This window comes from Tyto alba, unplaced genomic scaffold, assembly GCF_018691265.1.
Source record: "Tyto alba isolate M040663 unplaced genomic scaffold, T.alba_DEE_v4.0 Super-Scaffold_1, whole genome shotgun sequence".
Lineage (NCBI taxonomy): Eukaryota > Metazoa > Chordata > Aves > Strigiformes > Tytonidae > Tyto > Tyto alba.
Window position 1 is genome coordinate 23,326,750 of NW_024881261.1, and position 20,936 is coordinate 23,347,685.

The 20,936-nt window shown below is 41.2% G+C and overlaps 1 protein-coding gene across 50 annotated transcripts in view; it reads right to left on the reverse strand.

Moving 5' to 3' along the window:
• SORBS1 (sorbin and SH3 domain containing 1) overlaps positions 1–20,936 on the reverse strand; it is a 222,697-nt gene that overhangs the window by 62,227 nt on the left and 139,534 nt on the right. For 17 of the 50 annotated variants that reach the window (XM_042800927.1, XM_042800848.1, XM_042800790.1 and 14 more), the window contains exons 1-7: positions 18,367–18,503; positions 9,586–9,641; positions 8,322–8,387; positions 6,056–6,151; positions 2,895–3,014; positions 1,331–1,357; positions 1,041–1,156 (exon numbers count right to left, since the gene is read on the reverse strand). In XM_042800927.1, the coding sequence (XP_042656861.1) occupies positions 1,041–1,156; positions 1,331–1,357; positions 2,895–3,014; positions 6,056–6,151; positions 8,322–8,387; positions 9,586–9,641; positions 18,367–18,398 (513 nt within the window). In that variant the 5' untranslated portion in view covers positions 18,399–18,503. Of the gene's footprint in view, positions 1–1,040; positions 1,157–1,330; positions 1,358–2,894; positions 3,015–6,055; positions 6,152–8,321; positions 8,388–9,585; positions 9,642–18,366; positions 18,504–20,936 lie in introns of those variants that run through there. The other 33 variants (XM_042800025.1, XM_042800162.1, XM_042799943.1 and 30 more) reach the window with 13 other exon arrangements.

Consider the following 20,936-nt stretch of genomic DNA (forward strand, 5'->3'; position numbering starts at 1 on the left):
AAATGGATTGGTAAGTGCTCCTCCTGAAGGGCTTCTCCTTCTGGAACAGGCTCATTCCTTTTGATTCTTTAAGAACACTAGTTTTAGTCTGGAGACTTCAGACTGCCACATTTCCCTAGCTTGGGCGAAGCCTCACTTTAACACAACATAGTATTATCAGGAAATACTAATTCACCGCCTGCAATTGCTGTTTTCAGTTTTCTTCCATTTCACTTAATGGTCCTTGAGACCTGTATAAGAAATCCTGTGTGCATCAGTGCTCTCTCTGTTCATCAGCAAGATCAATACGGGACTACAGGACAGGTGTAAGTATCAGGCAGTAAATGGGTCTCCTTTAGGGTGCCACTCCTTCCCATGCTTTCATCTGAGTAGTGCCTTCTTCCACTTACAATTTCAGGAACTGTGTCTGTCCTGTGGCGTTGGTATAGGTTCCTGATGATGGGAGCAATCACCCTGATAGGGGACAAAGCTTTAAAGGGACTCCGTGCAAGAAAGCATTTTTTAATGAAGGGTTTCCTAATCACCTTTCAGACTGCTTCTGTGCAGACCAACCACCCAAGAGAAAAAGGATGAAGTTACACTTCTCTCAACAGATTGACTTCAACAATTTACCTTTAGGTACAAATAACATTTTTCTTGTTGGCTTATATCAGTTACAGTGTTAAAACTGAAAGGCATTTTCCCAATATCTTGATTTTAACGTAGGGTGTAACTCTGCTTTCAGCCTGCAGCAACCTCTAGGAAATAGACCAATGTAAAAGACAAAACAGTAATAGATAACTACTTCACCCTTTTTCTTGCAAAGAGCGTTGTCCTCCTCCTTCATCCACCAAGGAAACACTGTAGCGTGCCTGAACACACAAGCTCCACAGCACTCTGCTGACATCACTGTTATCCCCATTTTAGAGGTAGGAAAAGTTGAGGCACAGCTACTTACCCAAGTCTGCAGCAAGGTTTGGAGTTCAACCCAGGACTCCTGACCATGAATCCAGTGCTTGAACCCAGAAGATCACCCTCAGGATCACATAAGAAAGGCTTACCTGGGGCTTGCTGTCTGAGGAAAGGTTCGGACGCACACTTCTATAACCCTTGGCAGCCAGAGAAGATGGTTGGGCATCCCCGTTGGCATCAGTGTTAGATAACGACCTCCAATCATCTACAAAGGGAAGGAAAACTCAGATCACAGAAGATTCCCTCCAGCTACAAGATGAGTGAAAGGAGGGAACTTTTCTTTTTTTTTTCTTTTTCTTCTTTCTTTTTTTTTCCAGGCACCAAGAAATACTTCCAAGAAAGCAACAGAAGCAACAACATAAGCAGCCAATGTTTGTACCTGTTTCTGGTGTTTCTGGCTCCAGACCTAAGTGTTTCACAGAAAAGAGGGATGGAAGAGGTGGGGGTGGAGGATAGGCATAGAGGGAAAGAAAGGGAAAAAATAAACCGTTACAGTTACAGAAAACATGTACCAATAGAAGTTAAGAGTCGAGCTACTTCATTTCACACATAAAATGCTTTCTGACAGGGCTGCCTAATTACCATAGAGACCAGCCCTAAACATGATGCCCTCCTTGTTTCTGACCTTTGTAAACACAAGGCAATTCATTCAGAGCAATGAAGAAACAATTGTTCATTGACATTCTTATTTCAGAGGCAAAAAAGGCAGCCTAGCTAGCTTCTTTCTAGAGCTGCAGCTTGATTTCCAGACACCACAAATTACTGGAAATGCAGGGACACTGTATTCAGCCATAATACAGGCTAGGAAGACGTATATATCCTTATCAGCATCACGAGGTATGATTAACTGAGACAAAGGACTGCCAACAAATAGATCAGGTTTTGCAGACTGTGTGGGCATGAAGGGAGTTATAAAATATGATGTCACTTTACAACCCAGTCCCTGCAGCTAGATGCATTAGTCTCATCACCTATTTACCCACCTCCCACTGGGCTCCTCCTCACCCCTCTACTCATTTTGCTGTTTAAGTTATACACGAAAAGATCTTCCAGCTCCAAAGTACATTTCATAAAGCAATTGAGAGAGTAAGCAAAGGCAGTATTAATGAGCTGATTTCCATAGTAATGGACTCATTGCCATTCAAGCTCCTTGAAATTTATGAAGCCATCAACAGAAAGGAGAGAGGCAACGGTGGGGGGTAGGAGTGAAGAAACAGAGAATGGCAAGCGTGAAAAGAAGGTAGGTCACAGGCAGAGCAGAATGGGAGGAGAAGACAGAGCAGAAACCAGCACGTTGGGGCTGGAATTGATTGCCCTTCCTCCAACAATACAGTCAGAAATGATGTATGCTTTGCTTTCAAGAGCAAGTTTGACCCCCTCCCCCCTTAACAGCATCTTGCCTTTGGGAGTTCATCCTCTCTGCCAGACCCACGACACTGGCCAGGTTCGTTATGCTTTGCCTGTCTCCTACAATTAAGTAATTACACATCTGCTATTGAAAGATGGCAGAGCTCTGTGGCGACACTGTCTGTCTGGGCCGCTATTCCCACTCCCTTGACAACCCAACTGAATGCTATGGTGGCAGTAGCACTGCTCAGTCTCTTTCTGTTCCACCTCGTGCCTGGGATAAAAGGAGGTGATATGGGCCTGCCAGGGAAAAAAAAAAAAAAAAAAAAAAAATTGAGAGTTTTTGGTGCTTCTGACAGCAAAAGGAGGCCGTAAACAAACTTAAGCCAATGAGTGAGTGGTCATAAAACCTGCACTAGGGGAGAACAGGACTCAGTCTCCCTCCACTGGTCTGGTTGTTGCAAGAGGTTGCTGACTATACTACAGGATTTTGGGCTTTGAATTGTAGCTAAAAAAAAGTCACCCCAAGACCTTGGACTGACCTCTCTTGAGGTTTTTGAGAGTAACATATTCCAGTTAACATTCCATCCACTTACTTTCAGGTGGCTCAACATCCTGAGGACATGGTGAAGTGATCTTCTGACTCTCTTCATAGGCTGGAGATGCCCGGAGGGTCACAGCTCCTTTTCCACTGCAGACTTTAGTGGGATCTGTTTCTACAAGAAACGTACATGCACAGAGGAGACATCGAAACAGATGATCAAAGCCATTAGGAGCCATCAGAACTCTACAAAGTAATTTTAACATGGCTGCCTTTGGGTGAATCAATCTAGTAATGTTTATGCAGATGAAGATTAGCTCTATATTTAAAGCATTGAGAAATCAAAGCAGTTTCATATTCATGTAACTGATGAATGTAGAAGTTCTGAGTCAGTGTAACAGAGCTAAGAAATGAGGAAAAAAGGATGAGTGTTTGAACCAAATGTCACAGGTCCATTTGCTTTATATGGTCTGCTCTCTGTGGAGATACACTAGCAACGACATTCTACCATTACCCCTGTGGCTCTTCTATAGAGATGTCCCAGGGTATAAAGAAATATGGTTTGTATGCTGAAGCCTTAAAAATGCTTTTTGTGCAGGACTGAAAGAGGGAAGAAAAAAAAAATTATGACAACTGGAGGATAAAAATCTTGTATCTATGCTGAATATGATCTAAATTCAGGGCACTGCAAGCCACCTCCTTGACATTTCTCCCTGTTTCATGGCAGTGTTTCACCTTCTGACATAGGAATCCAAATCCCAAAAACTAGAAGGAGATTTAACACATACCTGTTCAGATCACTCTGTGAACCAGACACCAGATCATGCCATCATCCTTGCTGAGGCCTGATTCAGCACAGACTCTGTGCAGGCTTACCTTTGTGCATTTGAGTCCATGGATTTGGGGTTTTTCCTCCTATCATCCTATTAAGTAATAACAAACCAGTACTTCAAGGCTATCTTTCTCCCCTTACTTAAAATCCTTCTGGAGAGTTGTTTCCTTTAGACTTATTGTTTCTATAGGTATCTTAAAGAGTCTCTCACTTATCTAAGCTACTTCCACAGGAAAACACATCACCTCCCTTTCTCATGCACTGTTACTGATCCCGCAGCAGCTGCCATCAGACTTCACTTTGACCTACCTAAACAGAAGTGCGAGTCCTACCACGACACCACACAGGGAGCCTGAAGAGGTAGTGAGCATGTCCTGTGTTACAGAAATGACAACACGATGATCTTTATGGGGTGAGAACTGTGCCATCGCTGCATGGGGAAGGATGCAACTCTTCTCTATGAACTGTTATTATAATGAAAGTTACGCCTTCAGACTGGACAAAGGGGCAAAGACTGCTGCTTATTGCCTAGACAATAGTCCGTGTTTGTGCAGATCCCTGGCTGATTTCAGTAAGATAATGCCCCATTAAGTCCACACCAGTACTGTGCCTATGGACCACGACAACGCCTCATCTAAGGTGGCAAAACACACACCACAGCCAAGGTGGCCACAATACAGGGAAACACCAATAGTGCCAGATGGACAACAGCAGTAAGGGGAAAGGCTCAATGAATGTCAAACATCTGGCTCACATTGAAAGACCTCTACGCTGGAATCACTGCAGTTCAAGCTTTTACACGGGCTTCCAATGCTTTAGGGATTTCACAAAAAATATAGCTTCATATCCACACTTAGGACTGGAGAAAGGATGAAGTAGGGAATCAGAGGATACTTTCCTACAGTTCATACCCTTTAAGTTAATTTAGGCAGCGTTAAGGCAGCCTCAAAGGGGAAAGACTATCCACACAGACATATCAAATGCTGCTTAATCCTTAAATAAACCACATTTGCACTCAACACTCAACTGATCATGCCTTAAGGTCACCCACATGCCTGAGTGAAATAGAAGTTGACTTCTCTGACTGATTTTTGCATAATCCAGATAGGGTCAGGATTCCTTTAGCTCAGGAGTCCAGTTCTAGCTATTGTTCCCATCCAAACAGCAGAACATACAGCCTGAGGATTCCATGGACCCACTTTCAAACCAGAGGACAAAGGTCTAAACTCTGGGACTCCAGTTTCAAGAGTGCTGTAACTCTGAGGCACAGACATAATGTTGGGAGTCACCAGGCCTGATTCAGGCATCACAAAGAGAGCAGAGTAAGTTGTTTTCCTATGCTCCTGCACCTAGATTGCCTTCACAGACACTGATGAGAAATGGATAAGCTTAGAGTTTGACATGCCATAAATATCTCCATTACACTGGAGGAGAATCAATTTGGGAATCAAAGCACTTTTTTTTTTTTTTTTCATACAACATATTAAACCTGTATAGCAAAAAAATAAGAATCAGGAAAAAAAAATGTTTGAACTCAAAAAAGTAAAATGTTTTGAAAAGGTTTGAAAATAAAATATTGTCAGACTATTTGAATTTGGGAAAGGAATACAAACACTTAAGTTGTTGAATTCCCTCACAATTTAGGTGAAATGATGGAAAACAAAAATCTGAATCTCTCAGTATAGAAAACCAGCAGATGCTAATAAACATATTAGCGCTGTACCAGTCCAACAGAACACATGTGACAGATTAGAAATGACAAGCAGTAACAGCTAGACTAGTCTGACTGTCCAAATCCAGCAAAGTACAAAAACAATCTTGTACTTTTAATGAGAAAACATGTGCTTAGAGAGGGGGTGACAGATAGCCTAACATCCTTATTTATCCATATAAAGATTCTGTAAAGTCAGTGTATGTACAGAAAAACAAAATTATCCCACCAATGTTGAACTATGCTTGAACCTGTAAAATTTCATCTCTAACATCCATTTACGTTCATAAAGATTAACGATATGCAGGAAACATTCTTTGGTTCATCAGGAGTTTGGTTCAAAATGAGGCTGTAATAACAATATTATTCATAATCAAGCATTAGTAGCAGAGCTTACAATGATCCCAGATTCAAGTAGACACAATTATGTCTGCAAAGGAGCAGCATAATTGAGAACAGTGTATTGTGCCGTCAAGAGCTAACTTTATTACCTACTGATGAAATCTACAACTCTGGAAACAGTGAGAAGAGGATGAAGCTGAAAACTAGTCAAAGCGTGTGGGTGAAGTGGAAGGAGAGAGAGAGAGAAAGAGAGAGAGAGAGAGAGAGAGAGAGAGAAGAGAGAAAATGATGGCCAACTAATGCATGGCAGGGGGAGGAAGGAAGAAGATACCTTTAGGCAGCACTAGGTGAGGAGAACTTTTCACTTTCTTCACAGGGATTATTTTAACGGCAGAAATAGAGCGTGTACATAAAGGGACGTCAACAGCTGCAAACACAAAAGTGTAAATGGCACATCCAAGGAGGGAAAAACAGAGTTTGGGAAGCATGCCACAAAATTTTCTAATGTACTTGGAGACACAATAGCAGGAAATTTCAAATACAAAAGCAGTCCAGAGAGCAGTGATGCAACCGTTAAAAATATCCCTTCATTCGCCCTAATTCAGGATGTGTCTGTTTTATGCAGCATACAGAACTGCTTACTGAATTGACTAACTGCTGACTGCCACTATGCTGCAGGCAAAAAGAATCTGGAAGCATTAGTTTTTGGAAGCCATAAAAAAATTCTAGTATAATCATTTAGCCGAGATACACTACATGTAAAAACAAAAATGTTAAGTTAACATTAATATGGCTCAGTTAAAATAAAATGAAAACACAAGGATTGTAAGGTTGAGAGAGGAACATTAAACTAGCCACATTAAATGAATTCTGAATTTTATGGCACATATTTTACAAGTTCAGCAACAGAAGGAAGTGAAACATGAAATAATCTTGAAAACAGTCCCATGCCAAAAGGTAGCATCAAAATACACATTTCAGAAAAAATCCATCCATTTAAATGGGAAATTGAAGAGATTTCTACTGGAGTTCATCAGCTAGTATACTAATTATGTAGTAACATAGGGGAAAACCATACATATCACTGTGCAAAATTCTAACAATTGTTACAAAACTGTCCAAACCAGCTGGTACTTCCTCTGTCTGACTCTGTATTGCAGCTAACCATAGAATCCTAGAATGGTTTGGGTTGTAAGGGACCTTAAATGTCATCTAGTTCCAACCTCCCTGTCATGGACAGGGACAGTTTCCACTAGATCAGGTTGCTCCAAATCCCATTCAACCTGTGGAACTCAAGGAAAAAAAAAAAAAAAAAAAAAAAAGGAGAGAAGGTGGTGGTGGTAAAAAAAGACAAAGGCAAAACTACTCAGAGGTGAAGCTCAACAGGATCTGCCAAGATAAAAATCCTGTAAATCATGGATCCAGTAGAATAACTTGAGTTGTGCTCTTGATTTCTGCAGAGGCAGGATTTTCTCCTTTAAAATCTATTAGCTTTCTGCATGTACTAACTGGAAAATGCTAGATATGCCTTCTCACATTCCATGCCACCTCTCTCAGGCCTGCAAAATCAGGAGCAAGAAGAACCTCATTTCTAATACTTTACACACCAACACTGAGCACTGGTCCACCTTGAGGGAGGCATTGACATGAGGGTGGTGTGTACACCCCCTCTTGTGGCAGATCTTTCTGGTCTCTGGCAAAACTGGAAAGCACAGACTTCAAGGTAGAAAAGGGCTCTCATGCAAGAGAATGGGAGAAGAGCTTGATAGAATTTTTTCAAATCTCATAAAACAATTAGTTTTCAATTTGATGGGATTGTTTTAAATTCTTTTTTTATAAAAGATGAACCTAAATCAAACCCTGTTCTCCATGCTTCTCCCCAGGTACTGGCAACCCTGTGAATACAATAGATCCCAAACAACCCTAATTCTGTTCTGCTCTCTGACTAAATTCATCCATCCACAATGCAGTCAAAATACTAATCACTATAAAAACGCATCAGAAGAAAAGAAAGGAAATGAAACCAGCAGAAAACCAACCCGTACAGCCACATACTTCCACCCTGCCAAAACACATACCATCACTATACAAAACTGAATGCTATAAAGCGCACTGCAAACCTGCTGATGTTAACATGAAGACTGGTTTGTTTAGGTAAGTATGGGTTTTAAATCAGAGTTGCTAATGACAGAATTTTTTTATTACTTAAATGGTTAGTTCCTACCCTTTAAACCCGGGCTCAAACCTTCACCTCCCACTGAAGTCAACAGGATTCACACATAAGCACTCACAGACCCATGCTGTCTAAAGACACTAAGGTATTGATTCACAGGTGTTCAAAAGTACCACAAGTAATGCACAGCTTCCCTCAAAACAGCACTAAAAATATACAAAGAGGCAAATCCAGCCTGCCACATTTAAGAGACAAAGAACACTGTTGAGCTAAGAAATGCTGCTGCTGGCATGGTGCAGCACAAGGCTTTTCTTGTATCAGTCGCCAAGCAAACTAAATTTGGAAACCCCTGCTGTAGTGAACCACATCACACAGCTGACATGCAGGGGGAGCTGCAGAGATGCCTCTGAAGCTCTTAACCCACCTTTTTCTTGTCCATTGCCGCTCAGCCCATTGACAACAGCTTTTTCAACATCAATTTCTTTGTGTTCTGTAAGACAAATGAAGAAGCAGATTACTTCTGGGTTAAAACATCTGACTATAAGGGGATGCCGTGGGTCAGCACTATTTAATTCATGAACTAGTAAGTATTCCTATTATCTCAGGAGATGTTGCTTAGAGACACAAACCTCTCTTGGATGACACCTCTGTTTCTCCTTTGCCTACCTGGATCACAGCCTCTTTAAACAGGGACCATCTCTATATGTGCATATGGCATCCAGCTCAGTCATGAGATTTTTCAAGAGAGATTTTTCCAAGTCTGCAACGTTCTCAGCTGACACAAATAAAACTGGCTCTTGTGAATTTAGAGAAACACAGAAGATAGTGCTAGAAATTACCTCCAAGGGTCATTTAAAGTCATATTCCTGACCCATGGCAGAAACAAATCTACCTCTGACATTGCTCACAAATGTTTACCCCAATGAGTTCTTACAAACTTCCAGCATCACACTAAAGCAATCTGTTCCCATGCTTCACAACCTGGAAGCTTATCAATGCTTAAGCCAAATTTCCAGCTCAGGTTTTTCAGACTCTGATTAGTCTCCTAGCTTTCCTCTGGACTCCCTCCAAATGGTTCACATTTTTCTCAAAATGTGCTGCTAAAAACTGGACACCATATTTCAGCTGAGACTCGATAAGGTGCTAAAATCAAGTGGGAATATTATTCCACATATCCTACATATGGCACTTCAGTATGGCATCTGCTTTGTTTTTTGCCCTGATTCAGCCTGTTACTCAGGCAAGACCAGACGTTTTCCTCTTCCCAAGCAGCCCCCATTTCCTGGTCCCTCATTTTTCCCTGAACAGCTGTTTTTTCCTATCCAGATGTCAAACTTTGCATTCACCCCAACTAAAACATATCAAATTTTTTCAGGTAAGCAATAATTTTGAATTCTTATATTCCAGAGTGAAAGAAGCTAATATGACCTACTCAAGATGGTTCTAAGTCATATTTTAAGCATTATAGGACAAATTGAAACAACAAACATGAAGCCAGGACACTTTCTATTACAAAGCCATTCTGCTGTTGCCTTAATAGTCAGATTCCTTGAGCTTTCAAGGGCTTTGACTCTTTTCTGGGATGCAGAAGAAGAGTCAAAAAAAGAAAGAGTAATTGCACCAGAAACATATTTCTAGTAATAAAAAAGGATGCCAGTGAGGGCAAGTGGAAAACAACACAGACTTACCAGAACTCATTGTGGCGGAAGGACTTGCCTTTTTCACTTCTGGATTTTGTTTATGTCTGTTTAAAGCAAAAGGCAGAATGGTTACATTATGCTTCATGTCTGCCCAGACAGCACTGGACGTGATGCTAAACATTCATCACAGAAGTCAAGGTAATAGTCACAGTTTCTTCAAAAAGTTTAGTTTCAAAATCCAAATGGATTTATGTCAACCACCAGTTATGCTTTTTGCTGATAATTATCATAAATTAAAGAGTATTTCCACCCAATATCAGTACTACTTTCAGACTAATCCTCAAAATTTAATCATAAGTTACCAATTAAAGTCTAAGAGTCTATGTATGGAGAAGTGTAAATCTGGCCAGCTTCTAATAATATAAAATGTGCGTCACCTTTAAGAAAAAGATTTTTAAAATCTCAGTGAGACTAAAAGCTTTAAGCTAAAACTCTCAACTTAGACCCACTGTCAGATTTTAAGGCGATCTATCGCTCAGATCAAAGTCGGTATCTACTTTGAAAGATATTACAATACAGAAGAGATATACTTGTCAAAATACATATTAACTTCTGCACCAATCATTTTCTGTCCTGAAGTGTAGCTGATATTTTCAGGATCAGACCCAGTAAGCGAAACTTTAAAATTAGAAGCTTTAATCCTCCTGGGACCAAAGGCAGTGAAATTACTGACCCAAGAGAAAGACTACCAAATGGGGACCAGAGGAGAAAACATCAATTTTCATAGTCATGACAGTCTACAGAAGGCAACTGTGGGGCCTATTCATACCCAGTGCCCACTCCTGTGGGGACATGATACCTGCAGCAAACGAACAGACTTCAATGTCACACCAGAGATGTTGATTTGAATAGTCAAAGAGCAACATTTCTACAAAACAAGTCTGTGTTTGCCAAGATCTCTCAACTCTCTAAAGGACTAGGTTGAATTACAAACCCTTTAATTTTGTGTTCCAGTCTTTTTTCCATCCTGCAAAAGTTTGTGCTAAAGAGAGAGATCAAGCGTAACTCCAGCCAATTAATGGCATCCATTACATGAATAGAAATAGGTATCCGAAGCTACAAAATCATGCATAAACAAAGACCCTAATCTGTGAAGTACAGGAAAAAATTGCTCAGAGAAACAGGAAACTAAAGAATAGAGTTGGAGATACTTGTTTTCCTGTGACATGAACTGGAGGCAGTAGTGGAACACTGTAAGAGGTGGAAATTGCTTTCTGAGAATTGAATTTGCTCTCTTGCCTCAAGCATCCCCATTCTTAACTAGCATTTGTTTCATACCAGCCAGAATATAATAAGCATATTCACCAGATACTCAAAAGGAAAGAAAAGAAAATTCAACAAGCAAATATAGTAACAGATCAGTCTGTAAAACCAGCCAATATCTGAGCTCTCCAGCACGCCACCCTAGAAACAGCTGCCAACACTTAATTATTTAAATATTTTCTTCATTAAAATATCCACATAAGATATACATTGTGGGTTGGTGAAGGCTCAGCAGGATGCAGTCTAACTCCAAGTTGATCCCAGTAAAACACAGCATGGAGTGGATTAGTGCAGTCTAAAACCAGCCAACAACAAAAGCTGAGCCCAGCTTAGAGGTCTGCTGCCCGACTTTGCCTGACTGTACAGTATCTGCTTTTTGTTTATACCATTTCGTATTCACAAGTATCCTGAAATAGTTATGGCTAGCACAGCCTGAAAATTTAGACAAATATACTTAATAATAATGGTCTTTCTGATCTCTGTACATTTCAGTTACGGAAAGATGCCTTAGTTCAAAGTAAAGCAGAAAGAAACAGGCTAAAATCATAGGCTATCCAGGGTAAGGATGTTTGTAGCAATATCAATCTCTTCTACGCATGGAAAACTGCTATGAGTTAAGATCACTGGATAAATACAAATCCCTCCATAGGGCAGGGAGAAAACTACAAGAAGGGGCAATACTTCAGTAAGTCTCAACTCAGATTTATGATTAAAGCCATTCTGAAGCTGAGGCAGTTGCTGGTACCCAGAAGTTTTGACTTAGCACTGGCCCTCTCCACGGGCTGCATGCAAATCAACAGCAAGTTTCTTCCAGTCCAAGAATCCCCAAAAGGTTGCATGCTTTCCCATGGTATACAAGATAAAAAAGGTAGGGGGGAAAAAAAAAAATCTAGTGTATTACCTTTTCAGGAGAGTAAAGAGAAAATACTAGCTCATGTGCGTGGGCAAAGGCAGGGTGCACTGCTGCTGCAGTCCCAGAGCAACACAGGTCCACTTCCACAGTGGCAGTATCTGAGCAGTTAAACTTGTGACCCCATGCTTTATGCTTTTTAAACTGTCTGTTTAGAAACAATGACACAACTGCCATAAAACTCTGATTTCAGTGATGTCTTTTTAATTCAAGAGTCCTGACATTGCTTACAGTGTGAAGCACTAGCCTTCATTGCATTAAGAAAAGCATTAAGGAAAATTCACACCAAAAAAAGCACAATTATTTGGTCTTAAAAGAACAAATTACTTTTCGCAAGAAGTGATTTGAGGTTGAAAATAAAGTGATAATTAAAAATCTAAGTTTGCTAAAATTAAATGAAGGAGGTGTACAAACTCATTAGAGCTAGATCTAGAAAAATGACTTTTCCACATATCCTCACACTTACTAGCAATTATAGAATTCAATTAAAATAACAAGCATTCAGTGTTCACTTACTGTGAAACTAATCAGCATTATTCAGGCACTCAAACACATACTTAATGCAGGTTCATATACACAGAATGGATTCAGCGTGCTCACGGTGAGCATAACCAATCCTGAGCACCTGGGTTGGTGTAACTCCAGAAACTCCATTTAGAAGTTGATTTTGATCAGCTGAGGATCTACATACAGATTTGCTGCATGCAAGTAGAAATAACTGCGTTTAGGTTGAGGAAATTATGGTGCACGTTTGGAGTTGTGAACACGCTTCAGTGCCTTTCTGTATCAGGGCTACAGAGTTATTCTACCCGTTTCCCACATGCTTAACACAAACCTCATACCGAAGTCCTATCAGGCCTATCTTAGCCCTAAGGCTGCTCTTGGGACCCCAGATACATGGTCCAGCCAGATAGCACATCTGGCTCCATGGTCCCGGTACAGCAAAGTGTTGCCTTCTGTAACACTTGGAAAGGTATATGCTGTAGGTCAGTGTGCTATGTCTTGATGGTACATCCTTAGACAGAGCAGTCCCTGCCAGGTTGGTCAGACAGGCTGTCAGCTGTGGGAGCAGATGGGTCTGGAAACACTTGCTGCTCCCACTTCCCCTCGAGACCTTCCTGTAGACATGGCCAAGCCATTCCTGTAGACACACAGGCAAGTATGCACAGCAGCACTTCAGAAGGGACCCTTTCAAAGGGAACCAAAAATGAGATCCCACGTGACCACATTAAAAACAGAGAAACTAGTATGGCCAGATCAGGCAAAACAAAACAAAACATAACAACAACAACGACTCAAAACCCCTCAAATGTCTCCTTCCAGCTCCCTGCTCTAACCAGCTGCCATTGTCTCCTTGCCAGACTGGAATTCTTGCCAAATGTGACAGACATACAACACAGGCTTCAAAGCTGCAGACATTCAAAACACAATGAAAGGTAATGAATTCCTCAGGGCACAAACCAGCAACTGTAGCCCTGAACATGCCAGTGTCCATACATAACATCCACCAACTCCTTGTCAGTTCAATCATCTCTCTAGATGGACATTTAATGCTTCCTTCCTCCTTTTCACCCCCAGTACATTTCTTCCAGGGCTGCAGCTCCTTCCCTACTTGGTGTGGAAAAGAGCTGTGCATTTAGAAGCCTATTTAGGAGGAATGCAGATAAGTGGCAACTACTTCTGCACAGCAGTCTCTGGATTATCTCATATGCTCTAAACATTCGAGTACATTGGCAGGGGGTACAAACAGTACATTAATAGTTCTGAGCAAGGACACACGCTCTTAAATCACTGGTATCTCAGCTAAGAGTTGCACGCAGTGGTTATTTTTTGTGGTCTAAAGTGTGTGTGTAGAAAAGTAATTTCCTTTTGGTTGTTGTCTTGTTATTATTGACAGCTTTGATGTCTTGCACAGGTTTTGAAAACAATTGCTAAACATGAGATGAGCATTCAAAACTTATTGGGCAAGTGACTTATATTCCTGAGATTTGAACTCCTGCTTTATCTTCTCAGTTCTGAGTTTTTTTACATTTTCAAAGTTTTCTTTCCATACACAAGAGCTTGAAGTGTTTTGTGGCTGCATTTAAATGAAAAATCAAATTCTTATTTATATTAGTATAATCTATGAGTTGAGGTTTTTAGAAAAACGATAAGCTTTCAGACTTAAAGGATGATCAGCAATCACAAAACTTACTTTTCACTTGGTCAGCTCTCACACATCAGACAGCACTCACCTGTTTAGCCCCTGGCTCAGATCCTTTCTCACATTGCCACCAGTGTCCCTGATCCAGATGCTCTGCTCAATCAGCCATGTCAGCAAGGCAGAGTCCCAGATTTGGGAAGTGGGTAAAGAACTGCACTGCAGCCAGTGCCTCCTAGCAGGAGGTCCCTCAGCTTAAAGCAACTTGCAGGAAAGCACATCTCCTCTGTACTTCTCACTTTGTATCACATAAAATGTGGCAGGAAAAAATAACTAGCATACAGGAGACAGCTCCAGGTTAACCCAAGCAATCAGCTCTCTCTCCAAGAATCATTATTCTCTTATCCTGAAATACTGAGAGAAATGTTGCCTGTCATTTTTATTTTAAGGGTTAAAGAACATCCTGTCATTCCTTCAGAAGACATTATCCTCCTAAGAATAAATGTCATGAAAAGACTATGAATAAGCAAGCAGTGCACATAGAAGGATCATACCAATTCTGTACAAGACAAGAGCCTCCCCCCACTCCTCAGCAAGTGTTAAGAGAGCAGAGAGGGAGCAGTGAAAGCTCACTACATTAAACAAATAGCAGCATAGAACAGGAGTCTGGATAAGGTGTTCTTATAAATAATTAAACTTACAGCTGTTAGAATAAATAAACATAGCACATTTCATATGCAGCATTGCTGGGGTTGTTTTTATTTAAAAATACAGTGCATATGTTTGTTCGGGCAAAACTAAGTTATCTGAGGTATATGTGCCAGGTTTTTGTGCAATTTAAGAGGAATGTGCCACTCAATAATGAAAGTCAAATAAGAAATGTAAATTAGGAGATGTGGCTTTAAGAACTCAAAGATACTTTTGAACTAAATCATGGTACAGTCATCAACTTCTGAGTAAACAAAGTTTAGCTGCAACCTGAGTTAACTCAGTTCAAGGTCACCACTTTTGGAGCAGGGGGCAGAAAAGTATCTCCTGGGTCATCAGGCCTACTCCCATGCTATTGCAGGCAACTGTGTCATACAATCCTATGCAAGAACATTTCACGTTCCAGCTTAAAACTGGTAAGGTTTCCTGCCTCCACTGCTCCTCCTGGAAACTGGCTCCAGAACTCATTCCTCTTACGGCTTGAATGCTGCTTCTGATTAGCAACCTAGATTTAATTCATGAACAAATACAGCTAAATTGTTTTGCACCAACACAACTTCTCTGTTTAAGCAGCTCTTCCTTCTTATGCTCACCCCCATCCACGCATTTTTAGAAAGTGATTGCACCTTGGGGTCTTTGTTTTTTGAGCCTGTAAACAAGCATTTCCAAAACAATTGGTCTGCATGTTGTCACCCATCTCATTAAAATGTGGCAAATAGCAGAAGATTTTAAAAGTCTGGCAGTCCAAAGTCTAAACTCTGCTCAATGTCACAGAACGAGAGAGCAAAGCCTACAGCCGACATGCCCAAAAGTGGACAAGTAAGGTTTAAAAGGTAAATCAGCTTTTTTGGTGCATTCTAATTTGGGCCTTTCTACTAAAAATAATTCTATGGTCAGTGCCAGTTCAGATAGTGATTTGATGTCTGCAGGGACCTCTGACCTCCCTGCAAAGAAATAGACTGGAATAATTTCACATCAGCCACTGAACCTTTGTTAAGTGACAACGACTTATACCTGCAGGGCTGTGGGGATGAAAGGTGGCTCCTGCTTGAGCCATCAACTTCCTGCTCTGATACAGACACAGGGCTTGGAAAACAGCCATCTAAGAGGGTTGCTTGGTACAGAGCAGACAGAAGAGTAACTTGACATGCAGTGCATCACTGGTTCCCTCTGGATAAGTTAACTGCTCTTATCAGTAGCCTTACAGTCAAAAACATTTCTTCTCATGACAGCAGATTTTAAATAGACAGTAACTGGGCTCTGACTTCCTCCTGAGTCTGTCATGACCGCCCTGTTTTTTGTATTTGATGGCTGAGATCATGGTGACAGTAGCTGTGGCCTATGTATCATTCGTATCTGCCAAAGAAACGAATGCCTCTGTGCCACACCCATACGCTCAAGCAGTTCATGTGAATATTTTAAAACTTCAGAAGGAAAATTAAAAGTTTCTAGGATATTTTAAATAAAACCTTATATTCATCTCAGCAGGAGACACAAGGCACAGCATTTGAGAGCAGCAGAAGCTGAGATTTCTGCTCAGATTTATCTGTGATATGTATGCTAACACCTCATAGATGGAAGCACTTTACAAACAAGTGTTATACAACAGAGCTCACTGGGCACAGCTCTTCAGCTGCCAACTCCAGAAGGAAAGCTGTAAATGATTTAAGAGCATACTGCAACCTGGGACCATTCAGAACACTGAACTCAACTGAGAGTCATACAGGAATTTGAGCAGGGAACATGTAACTACTGAAATTAGGATTTATTTACCTTTAAGGTGTAATTAATTCAATGACACCAGATTTACATTTTTGCAAAAGGGAAATCTTTCAGACAATCTACAATGACTGCACCTAGCCAATAGGATGCTGGTTGTATACTTCATCTGGAAGAAACAGAAGATTCATTGAGTTCAAGCTGTTGTGAGACTATGTGTAAGAGCTGTGCAGCTGGGATGCTCTGCATACTGCACTTAACTCCCTGTACACCTCTGATATGGGGCCACTTGTGCCACTGCAGAACAATTGCTGTAAATAAACAGACCCAAATTCCAGAAGCCCTAATTATGTATAACAATAGATTCATTCAGCTGACTGCAGAATTGAGGGACACACTACATTGCATTTACTACAGTGAATGGCATTCTACAAACACGATCAATTAGATCATCTAAACAACAACTAGCAGCTTCTCTTGTATGATTTTGTATAACAAAGACAACAAAGGCTGTCTTCACCTCTGTCACACACTCTCAGACAGCGAAGTAGTAAATAAGAGGAATTTACATTAAGTAGAAATACTAATTAGAGGGTGACTAGTGTCACAAAGTTCAAATCCAGATTACAAGTATTTCACAAAAATGAGGGTAAAGAGAAGATTCTGATGCACCTCTGACATAAACCAAATACTTTAATGCTACAGACCAACTTATACCATCCCAGACACATCCTGAGATTCCTAGTTGTATAAGACAGAGGAATTGCACAGGCACTGGTGAATGCTCACTGTGGCAACCACACCAAACATTAATTTTTAATTATAGCATCTGCTAGCACTAGCAGTTTTGAAGCTCTGCACAAGCAATCACTAAGCACAGCTAACACTTTTCAAGGCATGTAGGTGATATTCCTATTTTACACATAAGTGGAAGATTTTGGCCTCTATTCTATGCAACATCTGAAATCAGCTAGGCTGGCACAGACTAACAAGGTGCATGTATCAGTCTGTATCAGTATGTATCAGTTTTTATAGTTTCAGAATAAGCAAAACCAGTTCAAGAGTTGCTGTCATTTAGACACAACCACAATGACCTCCAGGAAACCACATAAAGCTAAGTCTAGCCAATGCATATGGGGAGCCAGGCATACAATACCTCCAACACACCTTTGACAAGTCTAGGGATGGAAGTTGAAATTTGACAGAGTCATTCTCCTTAGCCTTTGCCAACATGGAGGTATTGCTACACTAGAAAAACTGCCAGAGAACTGATTCATCTACCTGAATATCAGGCACAAAAAGGTCCCAGCAAAACTCAGAAGGCTGGTCTCTGTCACGCATCCAAGGCCAGACAGCAAACCCATGCCTGCCAGGGAATTCAGGCTGGAGTCCTGGCTTGCTAGCCTTGTTGGACTGTGCTGCCTCTAAAGTCACCTACACACTGGAATGAAGAACACAGTGACTGCTCCTCTATTCAGTACTGAAAACACTGAGAAAACCAAACTGCTGGGTTAAGCATCAGTCTGACATTCAAAGTGTCTCCAGAAATAGCAGAAATTTACATTCCAGAAGCCAGTCTTCATCTTCGCTTTCCTCTGACTCCTTCAGTCTCAGGTGACCAAGTTCACGTATTGTTGAGAACTCCACATCTATTCTCATCATTTTCATTGTATCAGCTGCCTCGGAACCAGCATTCAGGAACTCCTTTCAATCCCTCCTACTCATAAAAATAGTCATGAGAAAGATCCAGTCACTAGGGTAAGGAGGCAAGGACCTACTCATTTCCCTTAATGAGGACAAAAACCCACATAATGACCACCTTGATAGCTCCTCTCTTTTCAAGCAGCAACTTGAAAACGTATCCAAATGAAAGAAGCAATCTGAAAATCAGTGTGTGCTGCTCCAACAGACCTACCCACTCAGTGCACATCAGCATACTCCAGTGCTGTTCACTGGAGTTCAGCTCACAGCAGCTCTAGGAGGGTTAGCTTTGACTAACTGTGGCTAAGAAACATAATGGTGTCCTTACCTTGATTCAGGCTTTTCAGTTAACGGTGCCATTTTCTTAGTCCCTCGATTTCACTCCATAAGAGGCACGAAAGGGTTAAGGAAACCCTTCACTGTGTTGCCCAGTCACTTGACTGCTGAGGTATAACAAGAAATTTGTGGAGGCATCTGTCTGTCTCTCTGGCACCCTTAAATACTTTGCTCCTCCTACTGCTGTGCTTTAATTAGCCAGTTGGTTCTTAGTCACCCCGTCCTGTCACTATGCTTGCTCACCATCAGCCACCCCCACCCAGCCTGCCTGTCACTCCCATGCCACTGTCATCACAAAAGACACTGCCTTTTCCTCAAGCTCTGGAGCTGGGGAAAATAAAGAGAGAAAGTTTGGAGGTGACATTCCATGGTAGCATGGGTATGGGATGCACTTCAGAAGGGAAGTGACAGGCAGACCTTGATGAAATATTAAAGTACAGGGAAAGTACTTGAAAAAGCTTTTTTTTTTTTAAACAAAACAAAACAGAACACAAACAAACAAACAAAAAACAAACCAAAAAAAAACCAGGCAGCATCCATCTGCTTGTCAAGGAAGGAATATTTTCATTAGCGCTGGATATGGCAGATCTTATTTCAATGGGTAGGAGCTGAAGGGGCCACTAAAGTTTCTGCACTTGGCAGCTGAGATTATAGCATAAATGCCTGACATGACACAAAAGGTAACTAATGGCCTGCATCGTTATTACATATTATATGCCCACTCCATGGTCACCGTAACAGGCATCAAAGGAACTTTTAAATCACAAACTATACTAGGGTGTCCCTAGAGTTGAGTGTTCCCACCACAGTGCAGCCTGACTCCCCTCTAGACAGCCTAAAGCTCACAGTGGAGTGGTGGTGGCACCAGCTTTTAGGAGTATGAGGGTATACTCCCATATCCCCAGGCCTGGGCAGCCTGTTGCTAAGGAAGGTTGGTAAGCAGCACAGGATCACCCTTCTTTCCACAGCGAACATCTATGGAACAAACAACTGGAACCAAGACTTCTGAAATCAGACCTTGGAGATTGGTCCACACAAGACTAAGTGATAGCTTAATAGGAGAAATAATTTGAAGCAGACTCTTAAATCTCTTGGTACTGTCCTCTGTCACCAGACCACAGCAACCAGTGCACCAATCACTGCTAGCTTTCCTGACTGACACCCCAGAGTGTCTCTGTCTGCAGCCTGTCTCTGGATTTTGATTTCTCTAATGTGTGTACAGGCATTAATCTTCTGCCAAACTTACAGACTGAAAAAAATGTACGGAAAATTATTTCAAGGAGAGCATCTCAGAATTCAAAGACCTAGAAAGCAACACAAATGGCGAGAGCTGCTGATTGCAGAAGGACATAGAGCAAAGGTTACTGTGTGGGTCAACACTTATTAACGTCAGATTCTTTCAGTTAAATGTTAGTGAAGGACACAGAACAAAGGTCTCAAATACCTACAGACGTAAAATCATACTGATGCAGTGTGAAATGATGACTGAGGTTCTGTCAGCAACACAAGCTCCCCTTTTTCCTCCCCAATACACCTTTCAGCATCCCAATACTTACCTCCCAACAAACGAGGCATTTAATTGTTAGCCAATAAAAACCATCATCATTAAAATCATGTAATAAAAACCATCATCATTAAAATGTTGAGAGAGTAGAAACCATACTGTAAAGGTAACAGCTAGTGAATGAAAGAATGGCAACTAGGGAGAAGCAAACTATGGAAGGATCCAGGGACTGGCCCAGGTCCAAACTTAGGAAAGTTCAGATGAAGGATTGGGTCTGAAACACTCTTGGTCTTTGCAGGAATCAGCTTAGACAACCTTCAAACAACTCGGCAAGGAGGGAGGAGTTTCTGCTACAGACAACCATTTGGATGGAAAACCGATTTTTCACAGAATTTGCTCTTCCATTTGGGTGAAGGGAGAACTGGGCAGCAAGATCTGCATGACTGCATGGCCACATAGCTTGGCTGTTTCCAAAGTCAACATTGAGTGTAGGATAAAAAGCTTTATGAAGTGTTGCTGTTTTACCATGAACTCAGTAATAAGTGTACTATGCATTGCAGCTTTCCTGGCATCTACTGATGCACAATCACAACTGTATCTTTCCCCCAGAATACCCATGTCTTTGTGAAAGACAACATCACCATAACAGCTGAAGGAAATAGCAAAAGGGACAAGCCAATTTGCATAACAATGGAACACTGGCATAATAGGGGTAGATGCCATTTCTAGGATGTTCTGGATCACTGTGCTAGAAGCCACTGGACAAGCCTACTCTCATAATGTCTGATTTGCTATCAAGGTCATGAACAAATCCTTTCACTAGAGGAGTGGGTTGTTCCAGTTACAAGCTACCCTGGAAAGTTTGCTGCACAGTCCACACAGTTTTCATGTTTTGATAAATGTCACACAGCCATACAAGTTCTTTTATGCCACCCCAATATGCCATGGGGCTAGGCTTACCAGCCACCAGGAGAGGTCAAAGATGTGCTGTGAGATGCAGTTTAGAAAAGGAGGTACTTTTGATAGATCCAGGAGATGCTAAGCAAAAGTGATTGCGC